This window comes from Sciurus carolinensis, chromosome 2, assembly GCF_902686445.1.
Source record: "Sciurus carolinensis chromosome 2, mSciCar1.2, whole genome shotgun sequence".
In the NCBI taxonomy this organism is placed as follows: Eukaryota; Metazoa; Chordata; class Mammalia; order Rodentia; family Sciuridae; genus Sciurus; species Sciurus carolinensis.
Window position 1 is genome coordinate 126,819,738 of NC_062214.1, and position 23,886 is coordinate 126,843,623.

Genomic DNA, 23,886 nt, shown 5'->3' on the forward strand with positions numbered 1-23,886 from the left:
GGACATTGACAGATTCTCACCAGCATGTCCTCCTGCTTCCCATCTTCCCAGTGATCTTCAAGGAGGAGCCCCTACCAGATTCATCTCTCCGGGGCTTCCCTTCAGCATCGGGCCCCCCTTTTGGCACTGACATGGACTTCTCACCACCCAGGCCCCCCTACCCCTCCTATCCCCATGAAGACCCTGGTTATGAAAATCCTTACCTGTCAGAAGGTTTTGGCTATGGCACACCCCCTTTGTACCCCCAGACCGGGCCCCCACCATCCTACAGACCAGGCCTGCGGATGTTCCCTGAAACTGGGGGTACCACAGGTTGTGCCCGCCCTCCTCCAGTCTCCTTCCTTCCCCGCCCCTTCCCTAGTGACCCATATGGAGCACGGGGCTCCTCTTTTCCCCTGGGGCTTCCATTCTCTCCTCCAACCCCCTTTCGGCCTCCACTACCTTCATCCCCACCACTTGAAGGCCCCTTCCCTCCCCAGAGTAGTGTTCATCCCCTACCTGCTGAGGGATACAATGAGGTAGGGCCAGGTTATGGCCCTGGGGAGGGGGCTCCGGAGCAGGAGAAATCCAGGGGTGGCTACAGCAGCGGCTTCCGAGACAGTGTCCCTATCCAGGGTATCACGCTGGAGGAAGGTGGGTGTGGGACTGGGGACTGTGAGTGTGAGTGGGTGCAAGAGATTGCTCTGCATGTTTGCTGAGGGCTGGAGCTTGGCTTTGCAGAGTTCGGGCATCCTTGGTCTCTCAGGGCCAATTGGAAGGTCACAGGAATAAGATCTTGGTGTGTGTGACCACTTGAATTCAGTTAGCTTAATTCTGAAGGATGCATGGAGTCCCTGCCCCAGCCTTTTGTCTGCCTCTGCCCTCTGCCCAAATCACAAAATCTCAAAGCAGGAAGTATTTTCAAGGCCATTCCGTTTCTATCTTTGAATTTGCAGATCCGGGAGGTGGGGACCGTGGCTTACTGAGGTCCCAGTCAAGCATAGTTTTTCCTTGCCTCAACTTTCCCCCAGTGTGGTGACTGGTTGGCATTGATGATGAGGGAACCTTCCTGTTTTGTATCTTCTCTCCCCCAGTGGCTATACCCTCTGATACTGATGGCCCTTACATGCCAGCAGGAATAGGAGGGAGTTCACATGGGTCTGGGAGTTCACATGGATGGAGTTGAGCAAGATTTGGTTAGGAGCAGGTGTCAAGACACATTGGGGAAACTAAGGCTCAGTGAAAGAGAAGCCAGTGGAAAAGGAGCTTAGAGATGTTCTAGACTGAGGCCTGCCTGGAATGGATTGGGGATCTTTGGAAAAGGAGGGGACCTGCCCCAGTCTAGTCTCTCAACTGCCCCTCCTTTACAGTGAGTGAGATCATTGGCCGAGACCTGAGTGGCTTCCCTGCACCTCCCGGAGAAGAGCCTCCTGCCTGAATCACCACCTGGCAACCCCAGCCCTGGCCTCATCCTGCCTGCTTCCCCTCCTTTCTGGGTGCTGGCTCCAGAAGCTTGGGGCCAACTCTGGTTTCTCTTTCCCCAGCTTCTGCCTGTCTCCCCTCTTTTCCCATCAGCTGAGGTGTGGCCCCCAGGCCTGGTGCTGCCTCAAAGGACTTGGGGAGGGATTGTGTAGAGGACAGGGGATGCGGGTGGAGAACGAGGCTGGGTGCCAGAACTGACGGGTGGAGATGATGTCTAGATTGTGTGCAGGCTATGGTGCTGTGAGGCTGGGGACAGGTTGATGGGTAATAAACTGCTCACTGACCAGTGCTTCAGGCTCCAGAGCTCTTTAAAGAGAGGGTGGTACAGCTTACTCCAGTCCTTGCCCAAGGAGGCCAAGAAGGAAAGAGATGACTGGGAACATTGCATGCCAAGGAGCTTCTGGGGGAAAAGGGGAGGCATGAAGGGGTTCCAGAGGCTCCCTGACTGGGACTGAGGTTGGGGAATAAGACTTCAGTAGGCCTCTCTATCCTCATTTCTATGGGGATTCAGATTCCTTTAGGAGCTTTGGGATGGTGCCTAGGAATCTTTTTTTTTTTTTTTTCAAGTTCTTTTGTCTTGCTGCCACTTAGATGATTCTGATTCATAGACAATGTGAGGAAACACAAGTCTAGTCATTCCTTCATTTACAGAGAGGGAATTTGGGTTCAGAGATGGAAAGGGACTTGCCCAAGGCCACACAACTAATTAATAGCATGTTGATTGCTGCATTTCTGGACTCTCTGACCTTGGAGGCACAAGCCCCTGAGACTTATCCCTTGTAGTGAGGGAGATGAGGAAGAGCTGGCATGAGCCTGTCTGTACTTTGGGTTCTCCAAAGTATAGATCAGGTGCTGCTGGATTCTGCAAAGTATAGACTAAGCACTGCCATTACTTCATTGTCAGACATTTATTGAGCAGCTACTAAGTTCCAACCTATGGGGGTTTAGAGGACTTAGCTTCATGGGGAAACAGTAAGTAAACAGCATTATAATTCAACAGTTCTACTCTTGGAGACTATGAATGCATTCTGAAAGATTTTTGCTTCAGGGGTAGACTACAGAAAACCAAGCACCCTCCCCAGTGGCTCTGAGTGCCACTTGCCTAGGGCTCAGGGCATCGTGTAAGCTCCTGGCTTGTCCTGCACACACACCTTATTGGCCTTCTGCTTAGCTGGTAAATCCCTCACCATGACAGGCCCAGGCTGGAAACCCGATCTGCCCCCATCTTGATGGCCTATGAGGCCAAGTTCAAGTGAGCTGGGGAAAGTCAGATTGTATCTGTTCTGCTTGCTGGAGCCTGGCACACAGTAGGCTCTGAGTACAACCAGCTAGCTTTGGCTGCAGAATGTTGTACCCAAAAGACATTCAGGGAGTTAGTGCTCAAGAAACTGGGTTCGCCTCAATGCTGGTGGGCCCTCTACACTCAGAGGAGCCAGACAATCCTGGCAATTCCCAGGAGTGCATAGCAGAATATGACAGAAGCTGCCTAGAGATTGGAAGACAAGAGAACCTGGGTGACCTGACTACCCCCCATACCTGTTGCTGCTTTGAATGAATTCCCCTGAACATGAACTGCTGCAAACCAAACTGACACCAAGCGATCACTTCAACAGGCCTTAGAAGTTATCAAAGATCCCTTCTGGCCCCATCTAGAGTCATTTCCCTATAATCTTGATGTCAGAGGGGACCATGGGGCACATGGGGCACATCCAGTATTTTTCAGCTCACTCCCAATGTCTCTGACAGGGGCTGAGTCAGACTCCAAATGAATAAAAAACTGTCACAATGGGAACTCACTTCCTCCCGAGGTGGACTGTTCCACTTTAGGTCTGGGCACTACCATTCCTTCATTGTCAGATGTTTATTGAGCAGCTCTCAAGTTCCAGCCTATGGGGCTTGGAGGACTTAACTTCCTGGGGCAACAGTAAGTAAACAGCATTATAATTCAACAATTCAACTCAGTAGATATTTCTTGTACAGAGAGTACATCAGACCTGAGGATGGAGGTCAGAGCAATTTTTGTTTGGGGTATAGAGGGAACAAAGAACAGAGGTACTTCATTTAGTTGTGGGGGTTAGGGAACTTTAGGGTGACTTCTAAACTGTGACTGGAAATTGACCAGGCTATGAGTAGGGAAAAGATAAGCTGGGTAGAGTTATCAGAATAGGCAAAGTCCTGGAGTAGACAGGCAAACAAGGAAGGTTAACAGATCTTGAGGGCCTGACATGCTTGGTGAACTAAGAGGGGGTCAGCATGGGGAAGCTGGGGCAGATGAAGTTCTGAAAGGCAGGTGTTGTAAGAAGAGACTAGAGAAGGAAGCAGGGGCTGGATTCTGAAGGGCCTTGTAGCTCACTGGGGATTTAGCTGTCCATTGCTGGTGGGAGCTCTCCTGCTAGACCTTCAGATGGGAGTGACACAATAGATTTGCCATAAAACTCTTCCCCACATGGGCTCATATCCACTTCCTTGTGATTTCTCTGCCAGGGCCTTGACCTGCCCTCTGGAATGTCACTGTACAGGCCTGGTCCTTTTATTTAGTAGAATCCTAATGTGTGTTGGCCTCCTGGGGCCCTTGCAAGTTGTCATTCTGGGACTCCAGAACCATAGTCTCTTCCCAGTATCCCTACAGACATTTAACTCCCTGAAGCTGTAGTTGGGAGAGGAAGAGAGAGTCTGGGTCTCAGCTGAGACCAGGAAAGCCCTTCACCAGGGTTTCTCAAAAGTGTGGTCTGAGGATTACTTGTATTGGCATTACCAAGGTTTGGCGAATTTTTTGTTTTGTCTTGTCTTTTTCTTTTTAATGCAGACTCCTAGACAATCCCTGATCTATTTGGTTATATTCTTGAGGGGTAGACCCAGGTATTTGCATTTTAAAGAGTACCCTACATTATTCTTCAGCACAGGAAAGTTTAAGAAGAGTTATCTGCCAACTAAGTGTCAGATTCTAAAATAGCTTCTCTGTTCCCTTTTCTAAATCTTGTCTGGGCTTCCCTGTGGCAGGCTGGGGGTGGGGTTGGGTGTCACCTGGAAAACAACTTGGGCAAGGGGAGAGGAGGCACATGTTTCGTATTGCAACTCATCTTTCCCTTTGCCTGACTCTGTCCTGGAGTCTTGGTGCAGGAGCAGCTGCTCTTGGGACTTATTGAATCTCCTTCTCTGGCTGGATAACTTCTGGTCCTTCAAGATGCTTGGGGAGTAGCACATAGGGCTGCCTTCCAGTTGGGTTTTGGGCCATCCTTGGAGTGAGTTCTGTGATGTCGGAACTCTCTGAGATATGATGGAGAAAAAGACCACAGAGAAACAACATCTCATGCACAACCTGGAAATTCCAGGTGCAGAAAGTGCACAGGGGAGCTGGGCACTGTGGCACATGCCTATAATGTCAGCTACTCAGGAGGCTGAGGCAGGTTGGGCAATTAGAGCAACTTGGTGAGATCTAAAGGAAAGAAAGGAAGGAAGGAAGGAAGGAAGGAAGGAAGGAAGAGCAAACAGGGGTTTGACCATTTTTCTTTGGGAATCTGTTTTAGTGGCCTCAGTGTATGGTTGTTGACTAAACCAACTCCATACAAAATCCTGCAGGGCCCCTGCTCTGTGCCAAGTCCCATACTAGATGATGGGGACATGAGCATCACAAGGCCTTGAACCCAAGGAGTGTACAATCCTGTCACTAGAGGGAGAGACCTACCTGCCTGGAAATTGGGGTGAGACGCTTTGATCAGAACTGTCTGAGAGGCAGAAATGACATATTGCTATTGGAATATTGGGAACCTGGCCAGAGGGAGAGTGTTAAAGAACATCTTGCCAAGGTGGATGATTTTGAACTGGATGCTAAAGGAGGAATGGGAGTGTTTTGAGTAAACAAGACAGAGATGAGAGAGACAGAGGGTTGTGCCTGAGGGTTAAAGTGTATAAGGTCAAGGTCAGACAGGTGGGAAGGAATCAGACTTGAGATGCTTTATAATCAGCCATGTTAAGAAGTGTGGCATGTGTTCTGTGATAATAGGAAGCCATTTACTCATTTTGTAAGAGACTTTATCTACGTGTGTGTGTGTGTGTGTATGTGTGTGTTTGTGTGTGTGTGTGTGTGTGTGTGTGTGTGAGAGAGAGAGAGAGAGAGAGAGAGAGAGAGAGAGAGAGAGAGAGGGAGGCTGGGAGAGGCAGGGACGTGTGTGTGTGTGTGTAATTTAAGATTTAGAATCTATGTGAAGAGATAGTGGCAGGGAGACCAGAAAGAAGGGTTTTATAGTAATTCAGGCAAGAGGAGTCTGCGTTCTACCCACTGCTTTGCTCAGCTAAGCAGGATGAGCTAAAGTGAGGATCAGAATAGGAAAGGTCTTGGGCAGAAGTCCTGCTCAGCCATCAACAGTCTGTGATCTTTAATCCATCACTAGACCTAACTGGGCCCTGGCTGCCTCATCTGTAAATGCTTATTGAGATCTTCCTAGGTACCATCCTCTGTGTAGTTACCAGGGATAGAACACTGGATGAGACAAACAAAATTCCATCCCTCCTGGAACTTAAAGTTTAATAGACTCTTCCAGAATAATGTGTAATGTAAGGACAGCACTAGGGGCTTTGAGAGTTCAGAGAAAGGCCACATAACCTGCCCTTTCCTGCTGCTTGTGTATAATGATGGTAGATGACTATGTTTTGAGATGACTTGTTGGATTCGTCCCTTATGGGAGGAACAAGATGTTCTCTGAAAAGAATAGATATTCCCAATGTCAGCATCCTAAAATGAAGAGCATCCAGGGTCAGGAACATAGATTTGCTTCTCAGGCCTTAAGTAGAGCTGGAAGGAACATTTCTCCATACTTCTCTCTCTTGGTCCTGAACCAGAGGGATCTAGTCAGGCCTGAGAGCAATGGAGCACCCTCTACAACAGTGAGACTGGATCCTGACCCAGCAGGAAAACAGGGCCAGGTTTGGGCAAGATGACATTTCTGTGGCTAGGAAACACTCCACTTCTATGTTCCTTTGAGTTATTTCTTACAGTCCTTCCTGAGAGTCATCATTTCCTAGGTCTATTGTAACAAAGCACCACTAACTGGGTGGCTTAAACCAAGAGAAATTTATTGTCTCATAGTTGAGGAGGCCAGAATGAGATCCAGCTGCTGGTGGGCTGGGCTTCTTCTGGAGACTCTGCAGGAGAATCTATTCCAGGCTCTCCATCCAGTTTCTGATGGCTGTTGGCAGTCCTTGGTGTTCCTTGGCTTGTAAAAGCATCACTTTAATCTCTGCCTTCAATTTCACATGGCACCCTTCCCTGTATCTCCTCTGTGCCCAAATTTCCCTCTCCTTTCTCTTATAGACCCCAGTCATTGGATTTAGGGCTTATTCTAATCCAGCTTGATCTCATCTTAACGTGAATCATTTTTGTAAAGACAGTTTCCAAATAACGTCACATTTACAGGTAGTGGAGGTTAGGACTTGAACATAAGTCTTTTGGGGACTGATTCAATCTACGACACTGAGTTTCTTGCAAAATTTTATCAGTCATTCTGACCCCAGTTGTGCTGTGGAAAGTTAGGTAAAGATATCTACATTTGAATCTGAGCAGCACAGGGAGAGCATTACCCTCTGATCCCAGCTTGGTGAATATAACCACGGTTTGTGGGAGTCACAAGGGAAAGGTGACTTCAAAGGTGGAAGGGTAGGAATTTTAAGACCAAGTCTTCAGGAGATTCTCCCTCTCCTGCTGTCCTAGGACAACCTTGGTGTTATTCTTTGGGATACTGGTCAATTGTAGGTTTATTTACAACTATATTTTCAAACTGGAAAAAGTTAGCAAGATGAAACAGGAATAAACCATTAAAGAGGATTCTCAGTGAGCATTTGTGTATTGGAAGTGTTGAGGAATCCTCTAGCAAATAAATACTTTGGACTATTTAATCAGTGCTTCCCAAACTTGACTTCATCATGAAGCTCTTTTCCAAAGGACAAGAGTATACTAATTATCTTCTCCTGTGCAACCTATTGCCCCAAAACTTAGTGGCTTAAAACAAGAAAAATCATCTCTTAGTGTCTGGGAGTGAGAAATTTGGGCATGACTTGGCTGAACAGTTTTGGTTTGGTATCTTTCATGAGGTTGCAGTCACTGACAGCTTTGCTGAAACAGGAGCATCTCTTCTCTACGTGGCTTGTTCATGTGGCTGTCAAGTTGGTGTTGGTTATTAGCAAGGCACCTCTGCTCTTTGCAGAGCACCTCAACTCTTTACCTCCTCGACTTCTCCACAGGACTGCTTGAGTATCCTCAGGACAGAGCGGCTGGCTTTCTCTGGCATGAGACATCCAAGAAACCACAATGGAAACTTTACAACCTACATTTAGAAGTCGTGTAGTATCACCTCTACCATACCCTGTTGTTGTTGCCAGCCCAGATTCATTGTGGTAACACCGGGAAGTGAGGGTAATGTGAGGCCATCTTGAAGGCTGAGTGCCAGCGATATGACTATTCTTCATTTGTTTAGCAAATATTAACTAGCCAGGCACTGTTTTAGACACCAAGAATGCAGCAACCAGCACAATAAACACATCCCTGTCCTCATGGAGCTCATTCTAGTGACACCTTACTTAACATTCTTTTGAGACAATTTAGAAAATCCTGCTTCACAGGGATTTAGATCAGTAAGTAAGGATTATGAATATTGAATAATAAATACTAAGATGAGAGAACTCACATTACTGCAGGAACCAGAGCTCTTGACCTAGGCTTAGGGGATGGTCAGGGATGATTTCTTAGAATAAGTAACTATAGAGCAGAAGAGGAGTAGGGATGAGGAAAGAGTGTTTCAAAGCTTGATATATTTGGGGAACTGAAAGTACTTAAGTATGGCAGGAGCGAGGTGTGTGTGTGTGTGTGTGTGTGTGTGTGTGTGTGTGTGTGATGGGAGAAGTGTTGAAAAATGAGGCTAGATTTGGTGATACACCATGGGAGTGAAGGGACAGAAAAAAAGTCCATGATAGTGTCCACCATGTTTTTGGTAGGTAACACATGGGTGGGTAGAGGGAGGCAGTGTCAACCATAGTGATTGTGTAGAAAGAGGGGAGTGGAGAGGAGAGGAGAGGTTTATATTGGTTATAAGATGAAAAACTTTTCACGCCTGAGTATGAGCTGCTTTGGGGTTTCCATGTACCCATTACAGGTTAGCAATTCTTTAACTGCTTTAGTAGAGTTGAAAAAAACATCAGTAAATATATTGTAGCTATTTTTCACTGTTTAGAGAAAAGCAGAGGATCTGAAGCCCAGGAAAGAGGGATGCAGATACTACACATAGCGAGAAGACAATTAAGTGCATAAGATTATCTGAGCTTACCCAGTGTGTGATCCAGAGAATGAGGAGAGAGCTCAGGGCACCACCATGAGGAAGAGACATATTGAAGGGGTGACCAGGGAGAGAAGATGCTACAAAAGAGGATAGCTCATCTAGAGAGGTAGGAGGAAAACTAGGAGAGTATGGGTTATGGGAAATTCGGGAAGGGAGTGTGCCAGGAAGGAGGGAGACATAAAGATAGTGATTAGCTAGTGGTTGTAGATTTTGTCTGGTACAGGTCAAAATAGAGTGATGAACAATTGAAAAGTGAAGAATGGAGACTCCTAGAGAGAAAAACGTTTTAAGAAATTGGTTCTTGGCAACATTATCAGTATACAGTTATTATAACATCCTCCAGTTTTTAGATATTGGGGAGTGGTTAAATAAGTTACTGTACCTTGACATGCAGGAGAATTATCCAGCTACTTAAAATCATGACACTCTCTAATGAAAAAATGACATGGTTTCTTTTAAGAAGAAAGCTCATTTCAAGAGGAAGAAGAAAATAGATGGAAAAAGAAACATTTAGATCAAGATTCTTAAGGAATATACCAATAGATTGGCCATTTTTTTCTTTTCTTTCTTTCTTTTTTCCCCTTTGGTACAGGGGTTGAATCCAGGGGCACTTAATCACTGAACCACATCCCCAGCCCTTTTAAATATTTTATCTAGAAACAGGGTCTACACTGAGTTGCTTAGGGCCTTGCTGAGATGCTGAGGCTGGCTTTGAACTCACAATCCTCCTGCTTCAGCCTCCCTAGATGCTCAGATTATAGGAATGAGCCACCGTGCCTGGTTAGCCATTTCTTGTAACTTAAACACGGGCTTACCAGACAATACCATCAGCAATATCTCCTTTTAGGTATTGTCCCCAGTTAATCAAGAACTTAGGTTCACACAAAAGACTGTTCTCAAAGATTTACAGGAATTTTACTTACAATCACTGGAAACTGAAAAACAACCAAGATGTTCTTCAATTAATAAGTAAAATACCTGTGGTATATTCATATAATGGAACATTACTTAGCAATAAAAATGATAGATTTTCTGGGCATGCAGGCACATAACTGTAATTCCAGCTACTTGGAAGGCTGAGGCAGGAAGATGATGAGTTTTAGGCTAGCTTCAGCAACTTAGCAGGACCCTATCTGTAAATAAAATAAAATAAAAAGGGCTGGAGATGTAGCTCAGAGGTAGAATGCTCCTGGTTTCAATCCCTAGTACCACACATACACACACACACACACACACATGAATGGACTAAAAAATAGATATATAAAATATGGAAGAAACAAGATCAAAGTGGTTACATTTTGTGTGGTTCTATTTATATGCCGTTCTTGAAAAGGCAAAATGATAAAAACAGAAAATAGATCAGTGGTTTCCAGGGAAGTGGTTAGGGAACAGGAAGTGGTTGACCACAAAGGGACAGCACATGGGAATTTGTAGAGCCAATGGATTGGTTCTGTAAGGTACCACAGTAGTGAACACAAGACTAAGAAATTGTTAAAACCCACAGAACTCTCTGAAGACTGAACCTAACAGTATACAAAGACAAAATCATTCAATTCTAGGATAAAATTAGCATATAATTTAACAGAAGTAATATGTGAATCTAACTGTATCACACACACAAACACACATATATATTTATAAAAGGTGGTAGTGGTTCGATCCCCAGCACCGCAAAAAAAAAGAAAAAAAAAGGTGGTAGTGGGAGGAGGAGTTATTTCCAAATAATTTTGGAAAACAATGTTTTACCTGGATGCTGTAAGTCTAAAGAGAAAGAGACTCATAAGTAAACAATGGTAAATTTGTTGCAGGTTATGGCTAGTGATATTGAAACTACTTTATGTGAACTCTAGTGTTGAACAAGTAAATTGTATATAATGGGAGACAAGTTTCTCACTGTCAGAGAAAGAGGGAGGTTTTTGGGATGGTGGTGGGGTCTCGGGGCTAGAAGGAACCCTGTGTAGCTGGGTTTGAGTTGTAGACATCAGTATGAGCTCATGCTCCCTTTAAATACAGATATACATATATGATACTATACATGTAATAGATTTAAATAGCGATCTCTATATATAGATTTATAATCCATAGAATTCTGTATATGTGGGTGTATGTGCATATATGCACATACAAATAAATGAAGAAATATAGATACTAATGTGGGTAAGTGTGTGTGAATTTATTTTTCTTAGCTTTGTCTGATAGGAGGGCCTGATATTAAGTGTCATACTCCATTAGCATCAAGCACACATAACACTTCAGACCTTGGTTCCCAATAAAACGAACTAAGTTTCCTTGGAAAAGTGACTAGTTCTTGAACTGGAGCAGTGCTAAGATATGGATATGGTTTAGGTGTGTTCCCCAAAGTTCATGTGTTAGAGACTTGGTCCTCAGTATAGCTGATGTGGAATCTTTAAGAAGTGGGCCCTAGTGGGAGGTTCTCGACTGGGGGCATGCCCTCTGATGGGACTGGGCGAACCAGCCTCTCTGGTTTCCTGTTTCAAGGCCTGCCCTCTCCAGTGTGTTCCCACCATGAGGACTTACCAGAGGCTGAACCAGCTGATCTTGGACTTCAGACCTCCAAAACTAAATAAACTTGTTTCTTTACAAAATTATTTCATAATAGTAACAAAAGATGGACTAATACAGGCAGGGAACATACAAGATGATCCTGGAGCAACCTGAAGTGTCATAAAGTAAGGAAATATTAAAAAAGAGCAAAAGAGAAAAAGAAAGGACACATGAGCCAACACGAAGGAGTTCCCAATGACCAAGCTGAAGCAATGAGAGCAGCGTAATAAATTATGATAATATTGAATTATAACGCCAAGAATAAAATAGATCTTTGTGAATCTGCATTTATATAAATAAATGATTAAATAAATAACTAAATGGGGGAGGAGGGACAAACCTTCCTTGCAAAAGAATTCTAATTAATAAGTATAGAAGAAATGAGGGAAGTAGAAAATCACTGTTAGGTTATCACAATCATGATTGCTAGAGATGAGCTCCATCGATGGATGCTAAATCACTAAATAAGGCTTGAAGGAAGAACAGGATATTTGCAGACTTCAAGGGTCTGCCTCTACATCTACTACTTACTGGGTGGTTTTAACACACTGTCACACATTCTTTGATACCCTTTCTCCAGGAGGTGGAAATTAATTTCTCTGGCTTCTAATAAATAGAGTATGGGAAGGGAAAATATCAAATTTATAGTACAGCAACCTCACTCACAGTGCCTTTATGAGATGGTCAAAGTTAACATCATGGGCAATAAGTTATGCTGGCATCATGTGGCTTCTGATATGCTGTGATGAGAAGGGCACACCTCTATTGTCCTCTTCCTCAAATCTATAACCTTAGTCTTTTCGTGAGAAAACACCAGACAAACCCCAACTGGGGGACATTCTACTAACCACCTAACCATGAATCTTGAAAAGCACTGGGATTTTATCTTTTGTTATGTGGGAAGATATGAGTATACATCTATGTTGAAGGGAAGCAGCCCACAAGGGAGAGAAGCTGGAGCTCTGGCAGGGGGAAGGGCAAGTTATTCTAAAGCTGTGGATCTGTGACTTTCAGGAGACACAGTTCTGCGTCTGCTGCACTGCCTGGGAGAGGTGGGGCCTTGTGTCCATTTGCATGTGTCACAGGATGTAGGGTTTTCTCTGCACAGCAATTCCCCTTGGCTTCTTCCCTTCCCTCCAGCCAGACCGTTGGCAGGGGAATCTGGAGGAGAGAGACCCCTTCCTTCCCAGCAGGACCTGGCTCAGTGGGTCCTACTTGGTATGTTCCCTGGGGAGGGTATTGCCCCTCTCCCCAGACTGCCCCAGAGGTTATCACCCAGATAGGTGCTAGGAAGGTGACTGACACCAGGCGGCAGCAGTGACAAGGTGGAGGAGGGGTAGGCAGTGAAAGAGATCTGAGAAAGTGGGAAAAAGCAACTCCCCATTCCTGCCCGAACTTCACAGTCCATGGCCTCGTGCATTTTCTCAGACCACACATGCATTCCTCCTTTTCAGTATGGTTAGTCTTTTGGCCCTTAATAGTCATAGATTTGCATCATTAATTGTATTTTTAGGGAACTCTCCCTGTCTCCTCTGCTACATTACAAAATCCTGAGGAGCAGAGGCAGGGTTTATGACTCTTTATATCTCTTTGTGCAGCTAATCATAAAAGCTGCCACTGTTGTGATGCACAGTAGGGGGGTGCTTCACGTGTTCTAACTCCAAGTTTGCTGCAATTACAAACCAAAGCTCAGGGAGATTCTAAGAAGGCAGTAGTGGAGAGATACTCCAGGCACCTCAACAAGCCCATTTCATCCATAGTTCATCCCATTTAATCCTCTCTTGATGATCTTGGGAAGTTGGTCCTCCCAGATGAGGAAACTTTACCTAAGTAAAGTCTAGAGTCACACAGCTTGCTAAGGACAGAACTGGGATTTGAAGATCTATCTCCAAACTCCAGGTTCAATGACTTTTTCCACCACATTGCAGCTGATTCCTTATCACATGGGTGAAATCAAATTAAAAGTAAACATCCAGGGCAGCCTTCAAATGAGGCAGTCAGACAGTCCAGAGAATGAACTTCAGACTTTTAATCAAAGGTCCTAGGATTCATGCTTCTGTTTGGATACTGTTTATCTTCCTTCTTAGGGTTGCCAGCTACAGGATAACCAATTCCTACCACCCAGCCCTAAAAGGATAGAGTGAGGGAAGGAGAATATGGACTGGGTGTATGTAGAATAGGGGTAGACTTTGCTTTTAGTCCCCATTGACCCCTTCCCCTAGTCCATTCTTTAAGTTTCTTTTTGTACCGGGAATTGAACTCAGGGGCACTTGACCACTGAGCCACAACCCTAGCCCTACATAGATGGACACAATACCATTTATTTATTTATATTTTTATGTGGTACTGAGGATCAAACCCAGTGCCTCACACATGCTAGGCAAGTGTCTACCATGGAGCTACAACTGCAGCACCCCCAGCCCTATATTTTTATTTTATTTAGAGACAGGGTCTCACTGAGTTGCTTAGCACCTCGCTTTTGCTGAGGCTGGCTTTCAACTCACGATCCTCCTGCCTCAGCTTCCTGAGCTTCTGGGATTACAGGCGTGCACCACCACACCTGGCCATTCTTTAGTTTTTTTAAGGATATTGCTCAGCCTTGGAAAGACGTCTACTTTGCCCCTTGTCTCCTCTGGTGGCAAAGGGCAGAGGAAGAGAGAGGACCACAGCCTTGACCTGCCCTGGTACATGGTCACTCCCCATGACCAACTATGAAGATGAAACACTTTAGTACTGCTAACATGAGTGATGAAATAGAGCACAAAAGGTTTTTGAAGACAGAGGAGATAAGTTTCAATTTCATTTTGGATTACTTTTGTATTATTTTCTCCATCCTGAAAATTCTAACACATCCTTAGCACCACACATTAGCTATGTTCATAGTCTTGCCGGGTTTAGTAGTTTCCCTTTTTGGGGTGGATCTCACTGTACTTCATTTCCTGTCTCCATCAAGAACCCCCATGGTCTCTTTGAGGCTGTATTTGGTCAGGACAACCTTTTCTTTTTCTTCCCAGATGTAGCACACTGTCGCCAAAATTACCATCAACTCAATTAGCCACCCATTTTGTCATTCAATTAGAACTACTAATTAATTGAACAGATTTTCTTTTTATGAGAATTTGTGGTTGTTTAACTTCATGTGTCCACTTGACTGGGTCAAGGATGCCCAGATAGCTGGCAAAATGTTTCTGGGTGCCTCTGTCTGTGAGGGTATCTGGAAGAGATTAGCATTTGAATCAAGAGGCTGACTAATGAAAATCAGCTCTCATCAATGTGGGTGGGCATAATCTAATCCATGGAGGACCCGAAAAGAACAAAAGTGGGAGGCAGGGCAAATTCTCTCTCTGTCTGAGTCAGGACACCCACCTTCTTCTGCCCTCAGACATGAGGGCTCCTGGTTCTTGAGTCTTGGAACTTGGCTTGTATGACACCACTGGCTTTCCTGGTTCTCCAGCTTGCAGATGGCAGATCATGGGACTGCTTGACCTCCATAATGATGTGAGCTAATTCCCATGAAAAGTTTCAGAGTCAGTAGCTCGCTTGTGCGCTCTCTCTCTCTCTCTCTCTCTCTCTCTCTCTCTCATCTCTATCTCCTATTGATTCTGTTTCTTTGGAGAACTCTGACTAATACAGGAATATAGAACCGCAGGGGGAAATATTGATCTCTGTTGGCATCAAAAAGGTATGTTGGACAAACCCCCATCCTCAAGGATGTGGTGACTGTGTCCTGAGTGTCATGTGGCTACATTAGTTTGTTCACAAAGGATTTATTCAATAGTAAGTATCAGCCAGAAAGGACCTGGGATACCAAAATCAATAAAGATCATTTCCTGTCCTTGAGGAGTTCACACTTGAGAGGTAACTTGCTGGCCATGTGAGGCATTTGTTTGGTTGTCAAAGTGCTTTAATGATTTCTCTGTTATCTCTTACTGTGTAATAAATCATCTCAACTCTGTGGCCTAAAACGACAGTTGACTTTTCCTCACAGTTTTGTGGTTTTTCCTGGTGGTCCTTTGCTGGTATCACCTGGGCACACTCATGCGGCTGCATTCACTGGGGAGCTACTTGGTCCTACCTTCCATGTCAGTGGCCTCAGCTGACTGGGATGACTTTGCTTTTCTGTGACTATGTGACCTCTGTCCATACAGGGTCTCATCTTCTTTCAAGCTATCCAAGCTATTTTGGGGTCCTTTACATGAGGGCAGAGACTCCCGAGAGGGTCAACACCAAAGCTGCAAGGTCTCTTGAGGTCTTCGTTCAAAGTTGCAAATATCACTCCCAATGCACCATATTAATTATCACAAGCCACAAGTCCAGGCCAGCATGGGAAGTGGAGTGTGCAGAGGAGAGACTTCACCTGAGGGGAGTCAGCAATATCACATTGCGAAGGGTGTGCACACAGGGATGGAAGGAACGTGGGGCCATGTTTTGCAGTTTATCATAGTTGTTAACTTAAACACAAAATTAGTTTTCACATATATATCAGGTTTACTATGTTTTCCTTAAAAATGGGGAGACATGGCAACAAGCCTCTAGAGCTGAGTAGATGCTGGCCTATTTAGACTGGATATTTCACCTCTAGTTCATCAACACTCTTTAAAAGAAGAAGTTGAGATTTTTAGAGTTTGGATGTAGCCTCTGGGCTGTAGGTGTCAGAGCTGATAACTTTAACCACTATATTCAACTGCCATCACCAAATGGGCTCTGTCATGGTAGTATTGGAAAACCACTTCCAGAGTTATTGAATACATTTGGGAAATACAGAGAAAGTGATGGTCTTCAATTAATCAGGGTCTGGATTTAGGGTACGTGGGATGAGGAAGATGGATATTGTGGTAGCTGTCAGACCAGTTTAAATGTTGTATCATACTTGCCTGGGCAAGGGTGGTGTCTGTGGCATTTGGACCAAATAAACCTCCTCCTTGTCACTTTCCTCTTAGAAACTGTGAAGGCTCCCCATATTTGTCTCAGTGTTAATTCCTGTTGTATTAAAAACAAACAAACAAGCAGGGGGTATCGCAATACCATATCTTCAACTCTACTACAAAGCAATAGTAACAAAAACGGCATGGTATTGGTACCAAAATAGAAAGGTAGATCAATGGTACAGAATAGAGGACACGGACACAAACCCAAATAAATACAATTTTCTCATCCTAGACAAAGGGGCCAAAAATATGCAATGGAGAAAGATAGCCTCTTCAACAAATGGTGCTGGGAAAACTGGAAAACCATATGCAACAGAATGAAACTAAACCCCTATCTCTCACCGTGCACGAAACTAAACTCAAAATGGATTAAGGACCTCGGAATCAGACCAGAGACCCTGCAGATTATAGAAGAAAAAGTAGGTCCAGATCTTCAACATGTCGGCTTAGGACCAGACTTCCTCAACAGGACTCCCATAGCACAAGAAATAAAAGCAAGAATCAACAACTGGGATAGATTCAAACTAAAAATCTTTCTCTCAGCAAAGAAAACTATCAGCAATGCGAAGAAAGAGCCTACAGAGTGGGAGAAAATCTTTGCCAATCATACTTCAGATAGAGCACTAATCTCCAGAATCTATAAAGAACTCAAAAAACTCTACACCAAGAATGCAAATAATCCAATCGACAAATGGGCTAAGGAAATGAATAGACACTTCACAGAAGAAGATCTACAAGCAATCAACAAACATATGGAAAAATGTTCAACATCTCTAGTAATAAGAGAAATGCAAATCAAAACCACCCTAAGATTCCATCTCACCCCAATTAGAATAGCAATTATCAAGAATACAAGCAACAACAGGTGTTGGAGAGGATGTGGGGAGAAAGGTACACTCATACATTGCTGGTGGGGCTGCAAATTAGTGCAGCCACTCTGGAAAGCAGTGTGGAGATTCCTTAGAAAACTTGGAATGGAAACACCATTTGACCCAGCTATCCCACTCCTTGGCCTATACCCAAAGGACTTAAAATCAGCATACTACAGAGATACAGCCACATCAGTGTTCATAGCTGCTCAGTTCACAATAGCCAGACTGTGGAACCAACCTAGATGTCCTTCAATTGATGAATGGATAAAGAAACTGTGGTATATATATACAATGGAATATTACTCAGCCATAAAGAATGATAAAATTATGGCATTTGCAGGCAAATGGATGAAATTGGAGAATATCATGCTAAGTGAGATAAGCCAATCTCAAAAAACCAAAGGACAAATGATATCGCTAATAAGTGGATGATGACACATAATGGGGAGTGGGAGGGGTTAGTGTTAGGGTTAGAGTTGGGGTTAGGGAGGGGGGCAAGAATGGAGGAAGGGGGGACTGTGTGGAGGGAAAGGAGGGGTGGTGGGGGGGGGGAAGGGAAAAATAACAGAATGAATCAAACAACATTGCCCTGTGTAGATTTATGAATGCATAAATGGTATGCCTTTACGCCATGTACAGAGAGACAACATGTATCCCATTTGTTTACAATAAAAAACAAACAAACAAACAAACAAACAAGAAGGCCCTAATGAAAGCTGTAGACTGATTGATAAAAAGACTTTTATTTTTTATTTCTAAAGACACCTTTATATCTTATTTTTAAAGACAGATTGTTACACCTATTGTAACAAAAGTATCGCATTGGAACAGAATGTGAGAGTCTAGGAAGCTGCACACATGTCCGGGCAGAAGGCACATGCCACCCAACTTTGCTGTGGACACAAAACTACTCTAAAAGTAACGTCAGTGGGGCTGGGAGAGGCATTTGTGAGGTAAGTTTAGGAAACACAGGTAAACAAATTTTTTTTTTAACTGCAGGACTTAACAGCACCACTTTACATTTATAACAATGCAGTTATAAATGGAATAATTACATAATCACTATCATTTCAAGTACAGATATAGGCTCTGTCAGAGCAGTGCCTACAATAGAGATTGGCACATGCTAGCACTCAGTACATATTGGTTGAAGGAATGAGAAATCAGTCTGCAGGACTTAATGATTGATGGGATGAGAGGTGAGGGGAGAGCCTTAGTTTCAGAGTGACTTTAATTAGTCATATTTTTGCTAGAGATGTCTGCAGAACTCCCCACTCCCTATTCTGTTCTGCTTGACTTGTGATGTCTTTGACCTCTGGAGCCCTCATTTGACGAGCTTTGCCTCTCACCTACTCTCAGCAGCTTCTGGGTCACTATCAGTGTGATGCCCTGCACACAGTGTTCCCCCATTTTTCCTCTTCAGATCTCCAGCCCCCCACAGTTACTCACCAAAAGTCCTTCTCTTAGCCTCAAAGCCCCAGCCCAGGACCCACAGAACTTTTACAAATTGGGCCTCTTGGTTTTCTTGCATCAATTATTCAAAGCACACTGTCGCCTCATGGTAGTAAATAGGGAGCAAATATGGAGTTATTAGGATCCTCTAGTATCCTAGGCAGCCAGAGGTAGATCCTTATGAGCCTGACCATAGGCTTGTTCTAGGAAGGGCTAGAAATGTGCCAGGGCTGAAGCAAGGCAGAAATCACTGAATTGGTGAGATGTCAGGGACAGAGACACTCATTGTCAGTGCAGGCCAAGAAAAATAGTAATTCTAAAGTTATAGGAATGGAGTCTATTTCAGAAATGAATCCTGCAGAGGTGGAAACAGTACCTTTATGTTAGTTAGAACTTTTTTTTTTTTTTTTTTTTTTCGGTGCTGGGCATGCACTGTACCACTTAATTATATCTCCAGTCCTTTTTATTTTTTGTTCTCAGACAGGATCTTGTTAAGTTGTCCATGCTGCCTCAAACTTGTGATGCTCCTGCCTTAGCTTATAAGTAGCTGGAATTATAGGCATGCAACACCATGCCCAGCTAGTTAGAACTTTATTAATAGCAAGAGACAGAGTTTCCTCTTCAAGGATTGGCATATTTGTGTTAATATTTAAAAATTATAAAACAGTACCTGCTTATAAAAAAATCTAAAAAATAAAAAATGAAAAGGAGTCCAAAGCAAGAAGAGGAAGTCTCCTCTTGCATTTCCTACCCACTTGCATTGTAAAATCATGCCAATATGTCTTGTTATCATCACTATTTCTATTGGCCTCATAATTTCCCACTGTATAGGTGCACTGTAATGATGGAGAACAACCGAGTGTGCATAACCTCTAATGCATCAATTCTTGTAGAAACTTGTTCTCTGAAAACACTTACACTAGTATGAAAGACTGGATGTACATGAATGTGCATTATAAGATTGTCAGTGGTGAGTCACGAGATAAATCTGTTAATTTGTGATGCAATTGAGGAGAGATGAAGCCAACCAGTTAGGTACAGGTATTTGTAGAGGCCATTATCATATAGTGCATTTGTCTTTCCTACTTTTGTCAGGTACAGTGGCTCACACCTGTAATCTCAGCAGTTTAGGAGGCCAAGGCCAGAGGATCACAAGTTCCAGGCTAGCCAGGGAAATTTAATAAGCCCATCTCAAAATAAGAAATAAAAAGGGCAGGGGATGTAACTCCAGTGTTAGAGTACTCCTGGGTTCTGAAAAATTATTATTATTATTACTATTATGCAAACTAAAAATAACAAGAAAAAGTCCCCCAAGATGGTGCACCCTACTGGGGCCCCTCCAGGACTTTGGCAGGGACTTATGCAAGGGGGGCTCTCCAGCTTCTTAAGCTTTCTTAGTGACACTGTAGTTATGCCTATGGGTGTGAGTATGGGGTGCTGGGTGGTGGCTGGAGCAGCCAGCAGCTAGACAGTTCCCTCCAGTCCTCCTTCCTTGCACTTGACTTCCCCAAGTTCACCTACATATGTTTTGGAGATAGTTCCATATTAGAACAAAGAGAGATGGCTAACTCTATTCTCTACTTTTTCTGAATGATGGTATTCCATTGTATGAACATTGGCATTTAGATCACTTTCTATCCACTATAATTGTGCTGAAAAGAATATTCTAGTTAAGATTTTTTTTTTTTTTTTTTGTAGTAGAGATTGAACCCAGGGGCACTGTACTACTGATCTATATTCCCAGTCTTTTTTATTTTTTATTTTAAAGACAGTGTCTACTAAATTGCTGAGGATATCTTGAACCTGTGATACTCGAGTCACTGGGACTACAGGTGACTGGCTCAGATGTATTTTAGCACTGGTGAGAATATGTCTATAAAATAAATTCTTAGAAGTGTGATTACTGGGTCATAGAGGATGTCTACTTAAAACTTTGAAGGATATTGTCAACTGCTGTCCTTGGAGGTTGGGAGAGTGATCAAGACTGTTAAAAAATGTTGCTGATTCTTGCCACTCTGTAGGTGAAAAATAATATTTAGCTATAATTTTAACTTGTGTTTCTGTTATTAAGGGTAAAGTAAAGCAACTTTTCACATTTTAGAAGTGTGTGTGTGTGTGTGTGTGTGTGTGTGTGTGTGTTTCCAGAGCTGGGGATCGAACCCAGAATCTTGCACACATTAGGCAAGCACTCTACCACTGAGCTTCATCCTCAGCATCTTACTATTGGGTTAGTCTTTTTCTTACTGATTTGTAAGAGCTTTTCAGATGTTAAGAAAATTAGTCTATGATATAATTGACAAATATATTTTCCCAGTTTGTCATTTGTCTATTGATTCTGTTTATGGTGTTTATATTTCCATGGGAAAGTTCTATGTTTACATAACTGAATGTAAAATAATTTTTAAATGACTTCTGAAATGGTGTCATTCTTAGAAATGCCTGCCTTACTAAAATATAATAACATGATCTCTGACTTATGATGGTTCCACTTGCAATTTTTTGACTTTATGATAGTGAAAAAATATCATGCATTCTGTAGAAACCATATTTCACATTTTGATTTTTTTCCCCTGGCTAGTGATGTGTGGTGCAATACTCTCTCATAGTGCTGGGCAGCGACAGTGAGCAAGATTACCAGGGCAAACAACCTACTCTCTACCATAAACTGTGTTGCTAAGCTATATGTTCAGTAGGTTAGGTGCAGTCAATACATTTTTGGCTTATGATATTTTTAACTTATATGGACTTATTGGGATGTAACTGCATTATAAGTCAAGGAGCATCAGTAGCTGGGTATGATGGTACACGGCGCAGCTCAGGAGGCTGAAGCAGGAGGATCACAAGTTCAAGGCCAGCCTCAGCAACTTAGTGAGGCCCTAAGAAGCTTAGTGATAACCTGTCTCAAACTAAAAAATAAAAAGGGCTGGGGATGTGGCTCAGTGGTTAAGCATACCTGAGTTTAATCCTCAGGATCAAAAAAAAAAAAAAAAGCATCAGTAAAAAAATTCTCTCATGGTTTGTTGTAGTACTTTTATGATTTCATTTTTAAGTATTTTCCCTTCAGGAATTTGTTTTGGTATGTCAGGTATGGATATTTTATTTTATCTCAGGAGGCTACTCCATTGTTCCAAGATCACATATTGAAAAATATATCATATCTCCACTGATTGAAAGATTATCTTTGCCATTATATGTTTAAGTCTATAGTTGGTCTTATTCTATAGATTTTTAGACTGTTCCATTAAAATGGTTTGTCTGTTCATGTGCCAGTTGCTCACAGTAGTTCTGTAATGTTTTGATTTTGGATGTCTAGCCTCCAGAACTGTGAGAGAATAACCTTTTGTTTGTTATAAGTCACTCTGTGATAATTTGTTACAGCAGCATAACAGGAAACTGTGTCAGGAAACAGATACAGAGACAGAGCTGTGTTCTGAATGGGTGTGCAGAGATATTCATCCCTGTTCCTAAGAGAGTGTTTGTGAGAGGAAGTGGAGAGACTCTGTATAACTCTATAGCTTGTGGGGTGTTAAGAGAGAAAGGGTGAGCTGAGTGTTCTTTGCACTCTTCACTCTCTCCACTCTCTGCGTCCAGGAGGTTGACCTCACAGGACTGCCTCCACCTGACTTCTTGCCATTTGCTTCTGCTTGGGTTTGGCCAATGGTAAGCATTAGTAAGTATCTGGAAGGTGACTGCCTCCATGTGGGGCCCTAGGTTGGCAGTGGCTGCTTATCTTTACCTAAACTCACAACTCCAGTCTTGTGACCTTCTGCAGATCCAGTTCTTGCTTATGGTTGGCAACCATTCTTGTCTTTTCCCTTTCAAGTCTCCAGGTGATAAGAGCTTCCCACTAATATTGGTCCCAGAACACTACACCAGTCAGTCTTTTACTTGTTTCCTCTAATCCTGCCCACATCCCCTTACAAGACCTATTCTTTAAACTTCCTTCAGTCCTCCCTTTTGAGCATATCATGTGTTTCTACCCTGATCTTGATCAATCTGGGGGAACTACCATTCTGAGTGACATGCAGAGCAGTAACTCCAGCTTCCTGGGCTCTTGCTTCCACCTGCTTATTTTGAATCAACTTAATGTCCTGACAGTTAAGGGAAGCCACTTCTGCTCTGATGGGAACTCCCTCCCCACCCCAGGAATGAAAGTCGTTCAGGAACTATGACAAATCTAGGAGAAGCCTGTCTTTTCTCTGGGTTACTCCCACATAAAATTCCCAAGCAGGGCTGTCTGGGTCCCAGGGCTTCCCACCCCATCCAGGAACTTATATAGGTGTGAACTAGACTGCGAGGTATTTGAGTGACAGAACTGCCCCTCCCTCTGGAGTTTCAGAGTGATAGGATCCATTGCCCCATCAAGCTCACAATGTAGGCATCTCCTTTAATTGAGATGAGCTTTCTCCTTGAAGGCCTCTCATTTCTTATGCAAACAGATTCCTAGCAGGGTGTGCTCCCTGTTGCCAGACATGCCTAGACATATCTAATTCTACTTGTGCTTTAGCGGAATCCTTCTAGACAAAGTTGGGAAAGTAGATTTGGGCCAGGCTGCAGAAGGCCTCCAATCAAACAAGTTTTAGCCTAATATTGTAGGTCAAGAATCACTGAATGGAATGTATTTGAGCTAAGTAAGGAGAGACTAGGATCAAAAATCGTTAAGAATTTAGCTTCTTTCACCTCAGTACCTGTGTTCTTGCTTTCCCTCTAACTGAAATGTCCCCTTGCCAAGAGGCCCCATCAAGGCACTCTCTACCTTGTTTTATTCCCAGTAGAGTACTTATCATTCCCTAAGTCACACTGTTTTCTTTTTCTTTCTTTCCCTATTTCCATAAGGGCAAGGAGACACTCTGAGGACCTTGCTTACAGTAGATAATCAATAAATAGGTGTTGAATGTTGAATCAACTTGGTGTAATAAATGAATGCAGATGAAAAAACCTGGAGCTCAAGGGATTTAGTGACCTGCTGAAGGGTTCACAACTCATTACTGGCAAAACTGGGTGAAAACCAGGCTCTCTAGCCATATTCACTGCATACACACGAACAGGCAGGAGGTGGGGGTGAGTTTGTAGAAAGGGTGAGGAAAGGAGGAGGGGATCTTTGGGAAGTTACGATGACCATGGACCAGACCTGAGATAGAAGAGAAGAGACAAGATTTGGGAAAGAAAAATTAATACTTATTGGGCACCTGCTCTATGTTAGGCACTATGCCAGGTGCTTTACCTGTGTGGTCTGATTTATACTTGTGCTGTAGATATCATTACCCGCATTTTTATGAG

General features: G+C 43.4%; 1 protein-coding gene across 5 annotated transcripts in view; it reads left to right on the top strand.

The window, feature by feature from the left end:
• Nfatc4 (nuclear factor of activated T cells 4) overlaps nt 1-1,858 on the top strand; it is a 28,051-nt gene extending 26,193 nt beyond the window's left edge. For 3 of the 5 annotated variants that reach the window (XM_047539668.1, XM_047539667.1, XM_047539665.1), the window contains 2 exons: nt 52-633; nt 1,350-1,852. In XM_047539668.1, the coding sequence (XP_047395624.1) occupies nt 52-633; nt 1,350-1,417 (650 nt within the window). In that variant the 3' untranslated portion in view covers nt 1,418-1,852. Of the gene's footprint in view, nt 1-51; nt 634-1,349 lie in introns of all 5 variants that reach the window. The other 2 variants (XM_047539666.1, XM_047539669.1) reach the window with 2 other exon arrangements.
• Nucleotides 1,859-23,886: the final 22,028 nt, after the last annotated feature.